General features: G+C 41.0%; 1 protein-coding gene across 2 annotated transcripts in view; it reads right to left on the bottom strand.

Annotated features, from left to right (window-relative positions):
• The window catches only part of HDGFL2 (HDGF like 2), a 159,888-nt gene that overhangs the window by 132,563 nt on the left and 9,110 nt on the right, over positions 1–18,215 (bottom strand). For both annotated transcript variants that reach the window (XM_053703155.1, XM_053703154.1), the window contains exon 5: positions 13,711–13,806. In XM_053703155.1, the coding sequence (XP_053559130.1) occupies positions 13,711–13,806 (96 nt within the window). The remainder of the gene's footprint in view (positions 1–13,710; positions 13,807–18,215) is intronic.

Here is an 18,215-nt window from a genome sequence, read left to right as displayed (position 1 = left end):
CATGCTCAGTCCTGGGTGCCACTGGCACTCACAGGAAGCTGTGCTGTCCCCAGAGCCACAAGCAGTTAACCCCAGACAGGTCTGGGTGCAAGAACCATAGGGAAAATTACAAAACAAATTAATACAACACACAGAGAAAACCCAGCACTCACTTGCAAGCTCTCAGCTAAGATTTAAAAGCAAAACTGGAAAGGTTAGTCACCGCATCTGGCCAAATGGGACAAGCTCAGGTACCACGTCAAGGTCCTCTCCAATACCTGAGACCCTAAAACAGCCACACAATGCAAGCTTTCAAATCCAAACAAACTGAAAACAAAAAAAGGGTGCACAGGAATATGTAATCACCCTAGACATATACAAAACACGGAAGGGAACTGCACTCTCATACCGGACCGGGTACACATCCTATGACCCTGCAACATGCTCAGCCCTGGGTGCCACTGGCACTCACAGGAAGCTGTGCTGTCCCCAGAGCCACAAGCAGTTAACCCCAGACAGGTCTGGGTGCAAGAACCATAGGGAAAATTACAAAACAAATTAATACAACACACAGAGAAAACCCAGCACTCACTTGCAAGCTCTCAGCTAAGATTTAAAAGCAAATATATAAATATATATATTTTTTTTTATTTTTTTTTCACACAAAGTCCTCCTTATCTTACCTCTCACTGTATACTCAAAGACCAATATTAAGGGCCTGACAATCTAAAGTTCTCCGTTCTGGTGAGAAGTATTCTTGTCAGTAATGCGAGGTCCCTCAAAGAATTTTAGAGAGGCAAATTATATATCATACAGTATGTTGGCTTCAAACATTATCTTAACCATTAAAAGGGACTATAGTTATTTCAGGAACAGAAACCATTTAAAACATTAATCCATAATTTACATTTTCATAATTGGCATCTATTATTTATAAGTTGCCATTTTTAAAGTTTATCTTTAAAAATAACATAATTTATGTAAGAACTTACCTGATAAATTCATTTCTTTCATATTAGAAAGAGTCCATGAGCTAGTGACGTATGAGATATACATTCCTACCAGGAGGGGCAAAGTTTCCCAAACCTCAAAATGCCTATAAATACACCCCTCACCACACCCACAAATCAGTTTAACGCATAGCCAAGAAGTGGGGTGATAAGACAAAAGTGCGAAAGCATAAAAAATAAGGAATTGGAATAATTGTGCTTTATACAAAAAATCATAACCACCACAAAAAGGGTGGGCCTCATGGACTCTTGCTAATATGAAAGAAATGAATTTATCAGGTAAGTTCTTACATAAATTATGTTTTCTTTCATGTAATTAGCAAGAGTCCATGAGCTAGTGACGTATGGGATAATGGCTACCCAAGATGTGGATCTTCCACGCAAGAGTCACTAGAGAGGGAGGGATAAAATAAAGACAGCCAATTCCGCTGAAAATAATCCACACCCAAAATAAAGTTTAAATCTTATAATGAAAAAAACTGAAATTATAAGCAGAAGAATCAAACTGAAACAGCTGCCTGAAGTACTTTTCTACCAAAAACTGCTTCAGAAGAAGAAAACACATCAAAATGATAGAATTTAGTAAAAATATGCAAAGAAGACCAAGTTGCTGCTTTGCAAATCTGATCAACCGAAGCTTCATTCCTAAACGCCCAGGAAGTAGAAACTGACCTAGTAGAGCTGAAATCCTTTGAGGCGGAGTTTTACCCGACTCGAATTAAAGATTTCAACCAAGATGCCAAAGAAATGGCAGAGGCCTTCTGACCTTTCCTAGAACCGGAAAAGATAACGAATAGACTAGAAGTCTTTCGGAAATTCTTAGTAGCTTCAACATAATATTTCAAAGCTCTAACTACATCCAAAGAATGCAATGATCTCTCCTTAGAATTCTTAGGATTAGGACACAATGAAGGAACCACAATTTCTCTACTAATGTTGTTAGAATTCACAACCTTAGGTAAAAATTTAAAAGAGGTTCGCAACACCGCCTTATCCTGATGAAAAATCAGAAAAGGAGACTCACAAGAAAGAGCAGATAATTCAGAAACTCTTCTAGCAGAAGAGATGGCCAAAAGAAACAAAACTTTCCAACAAAGTAATTTAATGTCCAATGAATGCATAGGTTCAAACGGAGGAGTTTGAAGAGCCCCCAGAACCAAATTCAAACTCCAAGGAGGAGAAATTGACTTAACAGGTTTTATACGAACCAAAGCTTGTACAAAACAATGAATATCAGGAAGATTAGCAATCTTTCTGTGAAAAAGAACAGAAAGAGCAGAGATTTGTCCTTTCAAGGAACTTGCAGACAAACCTTTATCCAAACCATCCTGAAGAAACAGTAAAATTCTCGGAATTCTAAAAGAATGCCAGGAAAAATGATGAGAAAGACACCAAGAAATGTAAGTCTTCCAGACTCGATAATATATCTTCCTAGATACAGATTTACGAGCCTGTAACATAGTATTAATTACAGAGTCAGAGAAACCTCTTTGACGAAGAATCAAGCGTTCAATCTCCATACCTTTAAATTTAAGGATTTGAGATCCTGATGGTAAAAAGGACCTTGTGACAGAAGGTCTGGTCTTAACGGAAGAGTCCACGGTTGGCAAGAGGCCATCCGGACAAGATCCGCATACCAAAACCTGTGAGGCCATGCTGGAGCCACCAGCAGAACAAACGAGCATTCCTTCAGAATCTTGGAGATTACTCTTGGAAGAAGAACTAGAGGCGGAAAGATATAGGCAGGATGATACTTCCAAGGAAGTGACAATGCATCCACTGCTTCCGCCTGAGGATCCCTGGATCTGGACAGATACCTGGGAAGTTTCTTGTTTAGATGAGAAGCCATCAGATCTATTTCTGGAAGTCCTCACATTTGAACAATCTGAAGAAATACCTCTGGGTGAAGAGACCATTCGCCCGGATGTAACGTTTGGCGACTGAGATAATCCGCTTCCCAATTGTCTATACCTGGGATATGAACCGCAGAAATTAGACAGGAGCTGGATTCCGCCCATACCAGTATTCGAGATACTTCTTTCATAGCCAGAGGACTGTGAGTCCATCCTTGATGATTGATATATGCCACAGTTGTGACATTGTCTGTCTGAAAACAAATGAACGATTCTCTCTTTAGAAGAGGCCATGACTGAAGAGCTCTGAAAATTGCACGGAGTTCCAAAATATTGATTGGTAATCTCACCTCCTGAGATTCCCAAACCCCTTGTGCTGTCAGAGACCCCCAAACAGCTCCCCAACCTGTCAGACTTGCATCTGTTGAAATTACAGTCCAGGTCGGAAGAACAAAAGAAGCCCCTTGAACTAAACGATGGTGATCTGTCCACCATGTCAGAGAGTGTCGTACAATCGGTTTTAAAGATATTAATTGAGATATCTTTGTGTAATCCCTGCACCACTGGTTCAGCATACAGAGCTGAAGAGGTCGCATGTGAAAACGAGCAAAGGGGATCGCGTCCGATGCAGCAGTCATAAGACCTAGAATTTCCATGCATAAGGCTACCGAAGGGAATGATTGAGACTGAAGGTTTCGACAAGCTGAGATCAATTTTAGACGTCTCTTGTCTGTCAGAGACAGAGTCATGGACACTGAATCTATCTGGAAACCTAAAAAGGTTACCCTTGTCTGAGGAATCAATAAACTTTTCGGTAAATTGATCCTCCAACCATGATCTCGAAGAAACAACACAAGTCGATTCGTATGAGATTCTGCTAAATGTGAAGACTGAGCAAGTACCAAGATATCGTCCAAATAAGGAAATACCACAATACCCTGTTCTCTGATTACAGACAGAAGGGCACCGAGAACCTTTGTAAAAATTCTTGGAGCTGTTGCTAGGCAAAACGGCAGAGCCACAAACTGGTAATGCTTGTCTAGGAAAGAGAATCTCAGAAACTAATAGTGATCTGGATGAATCGGAATATGCAGAAATGCATCCTGTAAATCTATTGTGGACATATAATGCCCTTGCTGAACAAAAGGCAGGATAGTCCTTATAGTTACCATTTTGAATGTTGGTATCCTTACATAATGATTCAATATTTTTAGATCCAGAACTGGTCTGAAGGAATTCTCCTTCTTTGGTACAATGAAGAGATTTGAATAAAACCCCAGCCCCTGTTCCAGAACTGGAACTGGCATAATTACTCCAGCCAACTCTAGATCTGAAACACATTTCAGAAATGCTTGAGCCTTCGCTGGATTTACTGGGACACGGGAAAGAAAAAATCTCTTTGCAGGAGGCCTTATCTTGAAGCCAATTCTGTACCCTTCTGAAACAATGTTCTGAATCCAAAGATTGTGAATTGAATTGATCCAAATCTCTTTGAAAAATCGTAATCTGCCCCCTACCAGCTGGGCTGGAATGAGGGCCGCACCTTCATGTGGACTTGGGAGCTGGCTTTGGTTTTCTAAAAGGCTTGGATTTATTCCAGACTGGAGATGGTTTCCAAACTGATACCGCTCCTGTGGGTGAAGGATCAGGCTTTTGTTCCTTATTGTGACGAAAGGAACGAAAACGATTATTAGACCTAAATTTACCTTTAGATTTTTTATCCTGTGGTAAAAAAGTTCCTTTCCCTCCAGTAACAGTTGAGATAATAGAATCCAACTGAGAACCAAATAATTTATTACCCTGGAAAGAAAGGGAAAGCAAAGTTGACTTAGAAGCCATATCAGCATTCCAAGTTTTAAGCCATAAAGCTCTTCTAGCTAAAATAGCTAGAGACATATACCTGACATCAACCCTGATGATATCAAAGATGGCATCACAAATAAAGTTACTAGCATGTTGAAGAAGATTAACAATGCTATGAGAATTATGATCTGTTACTTGTTGCGCTAAAGCTTCTAACCAAAAAGTTGAAGCTGCAGCAACATCCGCTAAAGATATAGCAGGTCTAAGAAGATTACCTGAACATAAGTAAGCTTTTCTTAGAAAGGATTCAATCTTCCTATCTAAAGGATCCTTAAAGGAAGTACTATCTGCCGTAGTACGTTTAGCAAGAGTAGAGACAGCCCCATCAACCTTAGGGATTTTGTCCCAAAACTCTAATCTGTCAGATGGCACAGGATATAATTGCTTAAAACGTTTAGAAGGAGTAAATGAATTACCCAAATTATTCCATTCCCTGGAGATTATTTCAGAAATAGCATCAGGGACAGGAAAAACTTCTGGAATAACTACAGGAGATTTAAAACCCTTATTTAAACGTTTAGATTTAGTATCAAGAGGACCAGAATCCTCTATTTCTAATGCAATTAAGACTTCTTTAAGTAAAGAACGAATAAATTCCATTTTGAATAAATATGAAGATTTATCAGCATCAACCTCTGAAACAGAATCCTCTGAACCAGAGGAATCATTATCAGAATCAGAATGATGATGTTCATTTAAAAATTCATCTGAAAAATGAGAAGTTTTAAAAGACCTTTTACGTTTACTAGAAGGAGGAATAACAGACATAGCCTTCTTAATGGATTTAGAAACAAAATCTCTTATGTTAACAGGAACACTCTGAGTATTAGATGTTGATGGAACAGCAACAGATAATGTAACATTACTAAAGGAAATATTATCTGCATTAACAAGTTTGTCATGACATTCATTACAAACAACAGCTGGAGGAACAGATACCACAAGTTTACAGCAGATACACTTAACTTTGGTAGATCCAGCACCAGGCAGCGATTTTCCAGAAGTATCTTCTGACTCAGGGTCAATCTGGGACATCTTGCAATATGTAATAGAAAAAACAGCATATAAAGCAAAATTGATCAAATTCCTTAAATGACAGTTTCAGGAATGGGAAAAAATGCCAGTGAACAAGCTTCTAGCAACCAGAAGCAATAAATAATGAGACTTAAATAATGTGGAGACAATAGTGACGCCCATATTTTTTAGCGCCAAAAAAGACGCCCACATTATTTGGCGCCTAAATGCTTTTGGCGGCAAAAATGACGCAACTTCCGGCGACACGTATGACGCCGGAAACAGAAAAAAAAAATTTGCGCCAAAAAAGTCAGAGCCAAGAATGACGCAATAAAATGAAGCATTTTCAGCCCCCGCGAGCCTAACAGCCCACAGGGAAAAAGTCAAATTTTAAGGTAAGAAAAAAATTGATTTATTCATATGCATTATCCCAAATATGAAACCGACTGTCTGAAATAAGGAACGTTGAACATCCTGAGTCAAGGCAAATAAATGTTTGAATACATATATTTAGAACTTTATATAAAAGTGCCCAACTATAGCTTAGAGTGTCATAGAAAATAAGACTTACTTACCCCAGGACACTCATCTACATGTAGTAGAAAGCCAAACCAGTACTGAAACGAGAATCAGCAGAGGTAATGGTATATATAAGAGTATATCGTCGATCTGAAAAGGGAGGTAAGAGATGAATCTCTACGACCGATAACAGAGAACCTATGAAATAGACCCCGTAGAAGGAGATCATTGAATTCAAATAGGCAATACTCTCCTCACATCCCTCTGACATTCACTGCACGCTGAGAGGAAAACCGGGCTCCAACCTGCTGCGGAGCGCATATCAAAGTAGAATCTAGCACAAACTTACTTCACCACCTCCATAGGAGGCAAAGTTTGTAAAACTGATTTGTGGGTGTGGTGAGGGGTGTATTTATAGGCATTTTGAGGTTTGGGAAACTTTGCCCCTCCTGGTAGGAATGTATATCCCATACGTCACTAGCTCATGGACTCTTGCTAATTACATGAAAGAAATAAAAGATTTGCACTGCCATCCAAAAATCAACTTTCAAAGTCCAATGAGTAGTGGAAGTTGCACGATTGCTGAGTACACCTGCTCATGCACAGACTGCCCTTGTGGTCACTGGCTCTTTCATCCGCATTCAGTGGCTGTACAGTGTATGAGAAAGCAGGTGCACTGGCAACCAATCAGCCTTCTCTAACAACTCAGACATCTCCTAAGCAACTAGGAAGCACCCTCCCTTGATATAAAACATGTTCCTTCTGTGGTAATATGTCAGCAGACCTGCTTGCAATTAGCTTTATTCAGAGCAACCACACAGTATTAGTTTTATAATAATAAATGGATAATTTAGTGATTCTGCTCTCAAAATAGAACAGCAAACTTAATTGCAGGCAGATCTGCTCATATTACAAGCTGAGGACATGAATTGCTTTTGTTACAACATCTCCATTTTTGCAGATGATACAAAGTTGTGTAAGGTCATTAGGTCAGTGCAGGATGAAATTGCTTTACAAGGGGGATTTACAAAAATTGGGCTGGTAAATGGAAAAACTAAAAATTATGCTTACCAGATAATTTTCTTTTCTTCTGATGGAAAGAGTCCGCAGCTGCATTCATTACTTTTGGGAATTAAGAACCTGGCCACCAGGAGGAGGCAAAGACACCCCAGCCAAAGGTTTAAATACTCCTCCCACTTCCCTCATCCCCCAGTCATTCTACCGAGGAACAAGGAAAAGTAGAAGAAATTAGGGTGAAAGGTGCCAGAAGAATAAATAACGAAACTCCACATAAAAAAACACAGGTGGGGAGCTGTGGATTCTTTCCATCAGAAGAAAAGAAAATGATCAGGTAAGCATAATTTAAGTTTTTATTCTTAAATGGAAAGAGTCCACAGCTGCATTCATTACTTTTGGGAAAACAATACCCAAGCCACAGAGGACACTGAATGCCAAAATGGGAAGGAACAATAGGCGGTCCATTCTGAGGGCACCAAGCCTGAAACCACTACCCAACAAAAAAACCCCTTCATCCGAAGCCGAGAAAAGTTTGAAAAGGAAAAAGCCCCAAGGACACTGACCCGCAGATAGTCCAGAGCCAAGCTAGAGACTGCAAAATCAGACTCAACTGAGCCAACAGTCCTCCAGGAGACACCATCGCCCAACAGTCGGTCCCTCACCACTCACCAAGGAAGGGAACACCAGCCTAAACTCCCAAAGGGATAGGGCAAGGAGAACTGAAGGGAAACCGAAAGGTCACCACAAAATTCATAAAAGAAAAACTCCCAATAGCGAGCCCAGTTCACAAAGACCCAAATGGGTCCTGACAAACAAGGGGAGGCTATGCCCAAACTAAGCAGAAACCAGAGGTTTAGGGCCGGGCATCGGAACAAAGAAAGTTTTCTCTCAACATCGTGCCAAGCACCAAAAGACAACTGAAGACTGAGTCCTCACATCGTCAGAACATAGAATACTGAAGTATTACGACTAAAAAAAAAAAAAACATGTAACAAACCCTGAGTCAAGAACATGCAGCCATCATCAGGATGACACAGAAATAATACTTGCTGAGAAGTAAAAAACGGCCAGCAAGAGAACAGATTGCAAAAAAAACCTCCCAGACAGAGAGCACACTCTAGGAAATCTAAGCCGCCAGACCTACACATAGGTCTCCAAAAGTGGGAAGCAAATAACCTCAAAGAGGCCCACTGCATCCCCAAGAATGAGAGGTTACAACCAGAACTCGAAGGTGGTTTGGAACCCTGGACCTTCTGCTTGCAAGCCTAGAGAGCCAGCCACTATGCCAACCTAGATCCTTAAGATGACAACGTATCTCAGAACCTACTCCCAGCCGGGCCAGCCCAAGCGTCGGCAGGTATGAAACAGAGGAACAGAAGAACTCCACCACCAGCTCAAAAACGAGTTGAAGAATGGCCACAGCTATCCCAAAAGAGCACGGGCGCCAACCTGACTCCTTAGGAACAGACGACAAGGCCGTAGACCCAAAGCAATCTAGCAAAGGGCCCAACATAGTCTCAACACGGAGCCAGCAAGACTCCAGATGGAACGCAACAACCCAGAGAAAATACCCCTCTCTGAAAGGTTAACTCTCAGTTCCAATTACCTGAATCCAGGAGAAGCCCTAAGAAAGGGACCACACCCTCCATAAGGAGAATAAGCCCCCACCCTAAAAAAAAAAAGGATGGGGCCAGAAAGGCAGAGCACCTGCCCACAAGACACGAAGCCACAGGCTAAAGGAGAGATCAACTCTCCAATGCAAACCGACTTGGAAAAATACCCTTAAAAAATGTGCTTGCTAACACACATTCAATGCGCAATAATTGCAGCAGTGACACTGCAAACCCATTCGCCTGCAGAGCAGTGAATCCATAAGGTTACTAATGCAAGCTGACCAAAAGAAACCAACCATAAAGTCGTAAGTCAAGCCCAATGAGCATCGGCACTCAGAAAACCTGGCCAACCATGAACAGGTCAATTAGCCAGCCCAAGTTCCCTGGAACTGGGGAACCACCCCGAACCAGCCCTAGAGCCTAAAAAAAGTCTGGTATCAACCCGCAACGGGATCCACAAGGGAAAACGCTGAGTGAAGACTCAGCAACCGGAAGCACCAGGGTGAAGATAGGTCCAAACCCCCAATTGTTTAAACAAACGGAGAACTTAACACCCTGTCTGATATAAAAAAAACAGACCCACAGGGAGATATCAATGCAATATCCAGATCAACCCAGATAACGAGAATAACTCACAAGTCCTGACTCAAGGAAGAGACCACCCCTTGCCGACGTCCTACGCTCCAAAGGAGCTAAGGCGTTAAGTCGTACAACAACACTAGAGCCCATAGACGCTCAGTCACAGGACCACAATCAAGGGGATACCCCGAGGCCAAAAATACTCGAGCAAAGGCTGGTCTCCACATCACCTCCATACAATCAGAGGATCACAGAGAGAAAAGGATGTGGAGCATCCCCAACTCTGGGGAAGAGCCCAAGCAGAGCACGCCCAGAGTCCCTAAAAGGGAACAACTATCTCCAGGAGGGAAAACCAGGTCCCTAAAAGGAGACCTAACCCACACGGAGAAAACAAAAAAGGTCTCATGAAAACAGCTTGATATTACACAGTCAATGTGCAAATAGCCGCAGCTAGTAACAGTTTGCAAAACTTCCGCAGCTAGGCAGCTAAGCTACCCATCAGGCTACTAGCTGCTGAAGGACCAAGTCCAAAAAAAGGACAATCCCAGAGCCTCAGAAAGCCAAACCGGCCCAATCGGCGGCAAGAGGCGCTAAGCCCTCCAAACCCTCCCCAGCATGGGGGAGGAAAACTCTAGGTCCCGATAATATCAGATGCAAGACTGACGCAGCGGAACTCCACTGACCCAGTCAACCAGATTGAGGGCTAATAAAGATTGAAACAATCCTTCCTGCCTCACGGACCCACAGGTCTTCTAGAATGCTTAGCTGAACTTGTTGAAACAAAAACCAAGAAACACAAATGATAATATGAGCACTCAGCGCCTCAACCAGACCAGCCAAGCAGAAACGGCGCCACGTGTCTGAACATCCACGAGACAGAAAAACCTAAACAGGACCAGCCTGCCGCTAGGGTCCTAACTGTCAAGTTTCATAAATCGTCCCTCAGAGGAGAAGAAGGAATAACAGACAAACATAGGACTAACATGTCCCTTAAACTTCCGTAGAAGCAACAGTGAGTATCGATCCCAGAAGGTTCCCGAAGGAAACCTATAAACAAAAATAAAAGACATCCTAATCGGATAAAAGAAAATATAAGGCAACCCGTAGGTTAACGCCCAAGAAGAAACAGGCCTACCTGCAGGACCAGCCCAAACAGAACCCTGATCTTCCAACAAAACTGGGAAGGATCTCAACAACAGACAGACAATCAGGAGATTACTTCATCCCCTCATGTCTAATGAGGTAAGCCATTCGAAGTAGCAGACTGTGGATTCCCGTATCCGTTAAGGATAGGGTCATCTAATAACTGAAAAACATGTCTGAGTAATATGCGAAGGCGCTATTCTGTAACGAAAGGCACAACACTCGGACAGCTACACCCACAGGGAACTGCACAGGCCCTCCCAAGGCCGGAAGACCTGGGACAATAGTGCACGAGCACAATCGCAAATAAACGCCTGGACTCGTCTGCAGACGAATAATCGGCAAAAATATGTGGAAGCGAAAACGTGCTGCAACCTCTGGGGGGGGGGGGGGGAGGGAAACAAGCCGCCCTGCAAGGAGGAATAAACATAATCTTGGTTATCCGCATGTGTAGAAGGAGGAAGCAGTAGGGAACTCGCCTCTTGGAGGACAGGGCCCCCCAGAGGTGGATGGCTCAGCGGTCCCTTGATTCCCCAAGCCTGGGGAACAAGGCACTCAAATACAGCATACCGAGCATAACTGATTGATACGTGTCAACAAGGCCAAACCGGATTCTTTACAGGACGAAAAATCTGAAATTTGAACCGTCTCAGCATCAGAATCCTCCATAACTGGATAGAGAATATGCAAATATGTACTATAAGAAAACAAAAAACAAACGGAACCCGACACCCAATGGCTGGGGCACTCACCACCTCCTATGAACCATACACCTGGGGACCAGAATTTCTAAGTCGCCACACGGTTAGGAATGCGGAAATGGAAGACCAGAACGTAATCACGCCCAGTCACAAGGTGAACCGTACAGTCCAAAAAAAAGAGTGCTCAACCATAAGGTTGCGTCACTTCCAAAGGCCTTTATGTTCCAAACCATGAGCCCGGTTAACACTACACATAAGCAGATTGAATCACATAAACAAGATTTAAAAAAACCCTGTTCAATAATCCCCCTCAAGAGATATTAACCCTTGATTCCAAGATACAAAAGGAGTTCCACTGAGACCCTATAATCTAGTAAATCCCGCAAGGTAGGCATCTCCCCGGAAACATTTGTATGACAGATTCCTGAAGAAGTAAAATGAAACGATCTTACTGGAATCTATGCCGTGGAAACAGGAACAAGGCCCTTCAAGTGTGACAGATAGTAGCATTGCCTCTGCCATGGACTTGAAAAAAGAAAGCAGGCAGCAAAGAGAAGTTCGACAACGCTGATTGCTTATGGAGCTGTTAAAATGAGTCAGGATGGTTTCGCAGAAAGACTCTTCCTGCATCTCCGGACTCTAACTTTCACCCAGGCCCTCACTGAGAGACTGACAGGATTACTTAAAACTTCCGTCCCATGTCGAAGAGTACTACCCTCCAAAAAAAAAAAACTTCTGACACTTCTCTGCCAACCTCCTGGGACGAAAGGCAAAGAAAGACAGGGCGATGAGGGAAGTGGGAGGAGTATTTAAGCCTTTGCCTGGGGTGTCTTTGCCTCCTCCTGGTGGCCAGGTTCTTAATTCCCAAAATTAATGAATGCAGCTGTTGACTCTCTCCATTTAAGAAGAAAAAGAGATTTAATAATGGAATTTGCAAGCTTCTTCATTTTGTAAGTAAAAATAAGCAAACTATTATTTAAATCAGACTAGACTTAGCAAAACAGAGGAGGAAAGGGATTTGGGAGTACTAATAGATAACAAGCTGAAGATGGGTGCACAATGCAGGGCACTGGCTTTATACTAGCATGTATTAAAAGAGGCATTGATGCAAGGGAGGAAAGCATAATTCTGTCACTATATATATCCCTGGTAAAACCTCACCTTGAGTATGGAGTGCAGTTCTGGGGACGAATCTCAAAAAAGTTCAGAGAAGGGCCAGAAAGCTAATAAGGGGAATGGAGAATTTAAGCTTTGAGGAAAGGTTAGCCAAACTGGGCCTGTTTTCTCTAGGAAAAAGGCACTTGAGAGGTGACATGATTACTTAATATAAATATATTCAATGCCCTGTTGGCTCTGTTTACTGCAAGGAAATGGTTTGTGACAAGAGGTCACAATTTAGGGCTAGTGGAAAGAAGATTTAATCTCCGCTAATGTAAAAGTTTTTATCTCTGTAAGATAAATCAAATTGTGGAGCTCATTACCTATGGAGGTAGTGAATGCCAATATCTTATATACATTGCTGGCAGTGGCTAGAAACAGAATTCAGGGATATGATTGCTTGTGTTAAAATGGTCATCTTTTTTAATGGGATTAAATTAAGCTCAACTGGAGCTTTTATTGTAAATCAGTTAGGATTTGTATAGGTTGAACTAGATGGACTTCTGTCTTCTTTCAACCTCATCTATGTTACAAAGGGGAGGATTCTTGCTAGTTGCCAAGGAAACCTGTTTGCAGTGAAGTCTGTATTTCTCATTAAAGAGTAGCTGTGCGGAGTTAGATACATTTTGCCTGAGACAGCCCTGAATATTTCCTCTAGTCTAGCAAAGCCCACCATTGCAGTTTTGCTATGTGGATGCACACTCCAGAGTTCAAGCAGGAAGTTACTGCGGATTAGACCTAAGCACTCAGTGTGGGAAAATTCTGTGAGTTTTGAAAGAAAGACAAAAGGGAATATTTTCTGACATATGTATGTCTGTCAGTGCTGCTGTTTAAAGGGTTGCAGGAGTGATGACTTTTTTAAGATACTTTGAATCGTAGTTTAAAAGGGACCTTCTAAATATAAACCTAAATTGTTCTATTTCATTACAGCATTTTATTTTTAAACACATTGTAGAATAATGGAAGTTAACTCGTTCAAAAACGTTAAACATATAACCAAAGCTGAACCTCTCAAAAATTCCCATTCTGCTCCAAATGAGCATACAGACAGTGACTAACATATATATGTAAGATTGTTATTAATTTGCTCAACAGCTGTATCCTTATCTGAAGTGGCAAGTACAACTTGCAGTATGAATTTAACAATGTTGAAGTAAAACAAAATAGATTATACACTAGAATGTCCCTTTTATGATGGCAGTACTTCTATGACGTGCAAAAACCATGAATTAGGCTAGCAAGAACATTCTAAGTATCTCACTTGGTCACTGTCTGAAACCTCTTCCTCCTCAGAAGACGACATACTCTCTGGCTCCTGTTCACTGGACGAATGTTTGACACGTTTGGCGACGGGAGCCTACAATACAGATAAGGATACTTGATATCAGTAACCAGCTGTGTAGCTTTAACTACAAAAAGGGCGAGTATCATACCAAATAGGAAATGTCTGATCATGACCATCTCTTAAACCAAAGATTAAATAAATATATAATTATTAAAACCTGCAAAAAAATAATTATTTAAAAAGTACAATATATGAACGTACATCTAAAGCAATGGTTTTATAAATTGTTTTAAATCAAGAATACATTTTATACATTATAGCTGCCTGATAGTTTAACCCCTTAAGGACAAGGCCATTTTTCAATTTCTTTCCCTTAAAGTGAATGTAAATTTTGATGCTAAAGTGCCCGGTTTTTAAAAATTCGATTAAAAACAGGGGCACTTTAATTCATCAAAATTTACATTTCACTCCTGTTGTGAAAAAATACTTACCTTTTAAACTTGACAGCAGCTCCAGCGTCCTCCAGTCGTCGCAAGCCATTTCTGACATCAGAAATGATGGATAGATCATCCTCCAATCACAGCTTCCCCTCCGGGGGAATCAGTGTCTGATTCAATGCCGTGATTGGAGGAAGTCGGATTCCTCATTTTAGGCCCAGGAAGAGGCTTTGAAACGGGTGGAGGAAGCTGGATCGGCTGTCAAGATTAAAAGGTAAGTATTTTTTCACAACAGGAATGAAATGTAAATTTTGATGAATTAAAGTGCCCGTTTTTTTTTTTTTTTTTTAATTTCTTTTTATTAAGAGACAGGAAATAAATACAGTTTACAATTGATTCCCCTAGGAAGATTTACAATACAACAATGCGCTTCATAAATCACAGGAAAAAAGTGAAAAAAATTAAGTGACACAAATATACATATTTCACCTGTGAAAAGATACCCAAACAGGATGTATTCTACATTATTGTTTCTGAGATTAAGCCTGTATCCATATAGAGAGATTCCACCCACATATACGATGGGCTTATGTATAATAATTCATTTCCAGGTCCAGGGGACAGAACCAATGTGTCTCATTTTTTTTTAAACATTAAACAGCAAACAAACAAACCAACAAAATAAAACAAAACAAAAAACAGACAGAACAACAATAACATGGTCAAGTGTTGGTGACAGTTTACAGACACAGGGCTGAGTCAGACTGTGTTTTAATCGTAGGATATATGATAAGCTGAGTTGCTAAATTCCCAATCCTTAGTCATCAAGTTTTAGGGTCGTAAGATTTGAATGCAGAATTTATTCTTGCTATGTGAGACTGGCAGGAATCCCAGTAAAGGATCACTTATGGTCAAGACCCCAATTAACTATGCTTTTAGATACTTAATAGAAAATAGACTTAACCTACGGTCTCAGGTACTAGAGAGGCAATGTGGATAAATAATTAGTGCTATAGGTTCAGCAGGGTAATGCTCATCCCCATTCAAATAGAGCTGCTTTAACTATGGGGTCTAAGAGACTATACAAGAACTGTCACTAGGATAAGAGTATAAATACAACTAGTACAACACCGCTCTGGATTCCTTGTTATGTTGGATCCTTGCTTTTACAAACGCCTTTTACCCAGGAGTAATAGCTAATTAACATAGTGCTTGTCACAGATTTATTAAGGTGTACCATATGTAACATAAAATGTGAAATTTAAACAAATTCAAAATCCAAAGAATCTCTAATCTACTGGGATACATTTGGATTGACTAAGTGGCTTCATTTGTACTGGCAATCAGCCGATGCCCATTGTCCTACGAATGTATCGTCCATTATTCTCCACGTGGGAGCTGCGGCTGCAGGCAGCTGTAGACAGTCCCGCTGCAGATGGATTCACTAGCTGAGTAACAAACGGACTGGATTCTCGGATCACTGTGTCGCCATATGTCTGACATGCTGTATAGAGTGCGCTCCTCCGCAACTGTTGGATAGACAAGTAAGTACCAGTATCACTCTGCGATGCACATGAATTTTTTGTTACCCTATTCCTCGGCACTGGCACTCCATCTCCCATGACTGTGCCGATCTCTACTGCTCTGTCTTGGGTGCGGGAGCGGTGGTCCAGTAAGCCGGTGTCCAATAAAGCTGGATTGTGTGCCCGCTGTCTCTGCAAACCCACATTATGCTCTGGTTGGGGCACCTCTGGAGTCTTGTGGACATTATCCTGAGCCGCCTCTGCTGTGGATTGGCGCCATGTTGAAGAGGGGCTCAAGGAGTTCCCGATTTGAGTTTCCGTCAGCAATTTCTGTAGTGTGAGTTCTATTTTATCCAGAGCTGGTAGGAGCAGGTCCTGAAGAGAAATAGTCATGGCTCGGAGTTCCCCTTCAATAGAAAAGGCTTCCATTTCTGTGCCTGTTCCTCACTATATTGTGAACAGTGTGTAATGTTGCGCCAGCTCTCTTCTCTCTGTTAATGACTTCACGGGGGCCAAGAGATGTCAAATCTTGATCCTGGTAGGTACCCGGGCACAATGCTTGCCAAGGGTGATATGGATGGCTAAAAGTGTGACCACTAATTCTTGCTATAACACGAGCTGAGACAGAGCAGTATCAGTGTCCCTGGCCATCTTGGTACGCCGCCCCGACTACTCGTGCCCCTGTTTTTAATCAAATTTTTAAAAACTAGGCACTTTAACATCAAAATTTACATTCACTTTAAGGACCAGGGCTATTTTTACATTTCTGTAGTGTTTGGGTTTAGCTGTAATTTTCCTCTTATTCATTTACTGTACCCACACATTATATAGCGTTTTTCTCGACATTAAACGTACTTTCTAAAGATACCAAACACACTTTTTCTTAGACGCCCAAAATCTGTTACACATCTACAACCACCAAAAAACACCCATGCTAAATATTTTCTAAATTTTATCCTGAGTTTAGAAATACCCAATGTTTAAATGTTCTTTGCAACTTATAGGGCCATAAATACAAGTAGCACTTTGCTTTTTCCAAACCACTTTTTTTCAAAATTAGTGCTAGTTACATCGGGACACTGATATCTTTCAGGAATCCATGAATATCCATTGACATGTATATATATTTTATTTAGAAGACATCCCAAAGTATTAATCAAGGCCCATTTTGGTATATTTCATGCCAACATTTCACCGCCAAATGCGATCAAATTGTTTTCACTTTTTCACAAATTTTAGGTTTCTCAATGAAATTATTTACAAACAACGCATGCAATTATGGCATAAATGGTTGTAAATGCTTCTCTGGGATCCCCTTTGTTCAGAAATAGCAGACATATGGATTTGGCGTTGCTTTTTAGCAATTAGAAGGCCGCTAAATGCCACTGCGCATCACATGTGCATTATGCCCAGCAGTGAAGGGATTAATTAGGGAGCATGTAGGGAGCTTCTAGGGTTAATTTTAGCTTTAGTGTAGTAGACAATCCCAAGTATTGATCTAGGCCCATCTAGGTATATTTAATGCCACCATATCACCGCCAAAAGCGATCAAATAATAAAATAAAAAAAAACGTAATTTTTTTTCACAATTTTAGATTTCTCTCTGAAATTATTTACAAACAACTTATGCAAGTATGGCATAAATGGTAGTAAATGCTTCTCTGTGATCCCTTTTGTTCAGAAATAGACATATATGGCTTTGGTGTTGCTTTTTGGTAATAATAAGGCTGCGAAATGTCGCTGCGCACCACACATGTATTATGCCCAGCAGTGAAGGGGTTAATTAGGAAACTTGTAGGGTTAATTTTAGCTTTAGTGTAGTAGACAACCCAAAGTATTGATCTAGGCCCATTTTGGTCTATTTCATGCCACCATTTCACCGCCAAATGCGATCAAATAAAAAAAAATCGTTCACTTTTTCACAAACTTTAGGTTTCTCACTGAAATTATTTACAAACAGCTTGTGCAATTATGGCACACATGGTTGTAAATACTTCTCTGGGATCCCCTTTGATCAGAAATAGCAGACATATATGGCTTTGGGGTTGCTTTTTGGTAAATAGAATGCTGCTAAATGTCGCTGCGCACCACACATGTATTATGCCCAGCAGTGCAGGGGTTAATTAGATAGCTTGTAGGGAGCATGCAGGGTTAATTTTAGCTTTAGTGTAGAGATCAGCCTCCCACCTGACACATCACACCCCCTGAACCCTCCCCCACCCCACAATAGTCCCCGCCATCTTAAAGGGAAACTGAAACCAATTTTTTTCTTTCGTGATTCAGATAGAGCATGAAATTTTAAGCAACTTTCTAATTTACTCCTATAATTTCTTCATTCTCTTGGTAACTTTATTTGAAATGCAAGAACGTAAGTTAAGATCCCGGGCCATTTTTGTTGAACAACTTGGGTAATTCTTGCTGATTGGTGGATACATTCATCCAACAATAACAAAGTGCTGTCCAGAGTTCTGAACTAATAAAAAAAAAGCTTAAATGTCTTTTTCAAATAAAGATAGCAAGA

The sequence above is a fragment of the Bombina bombina genome, chromosome 2 (assembly GCF_027579735.1).
Source record: "Bombina bombina isolate aBomBom1 chromosome 2, aBomBom1.pri, whole genome shotgun sequence".
NCBI classification, from domain to species: domain Eukaryota; kingdom Metazoa; phylum Chordata; class Amphibia; order Anura; family Bombinatoridae; genus Bombina; species Bombina bombina.
Note: the sequence above shows the minus strand (reverse complement) of the source record. Positions and strands in the feature narration are given on the sequence as shown.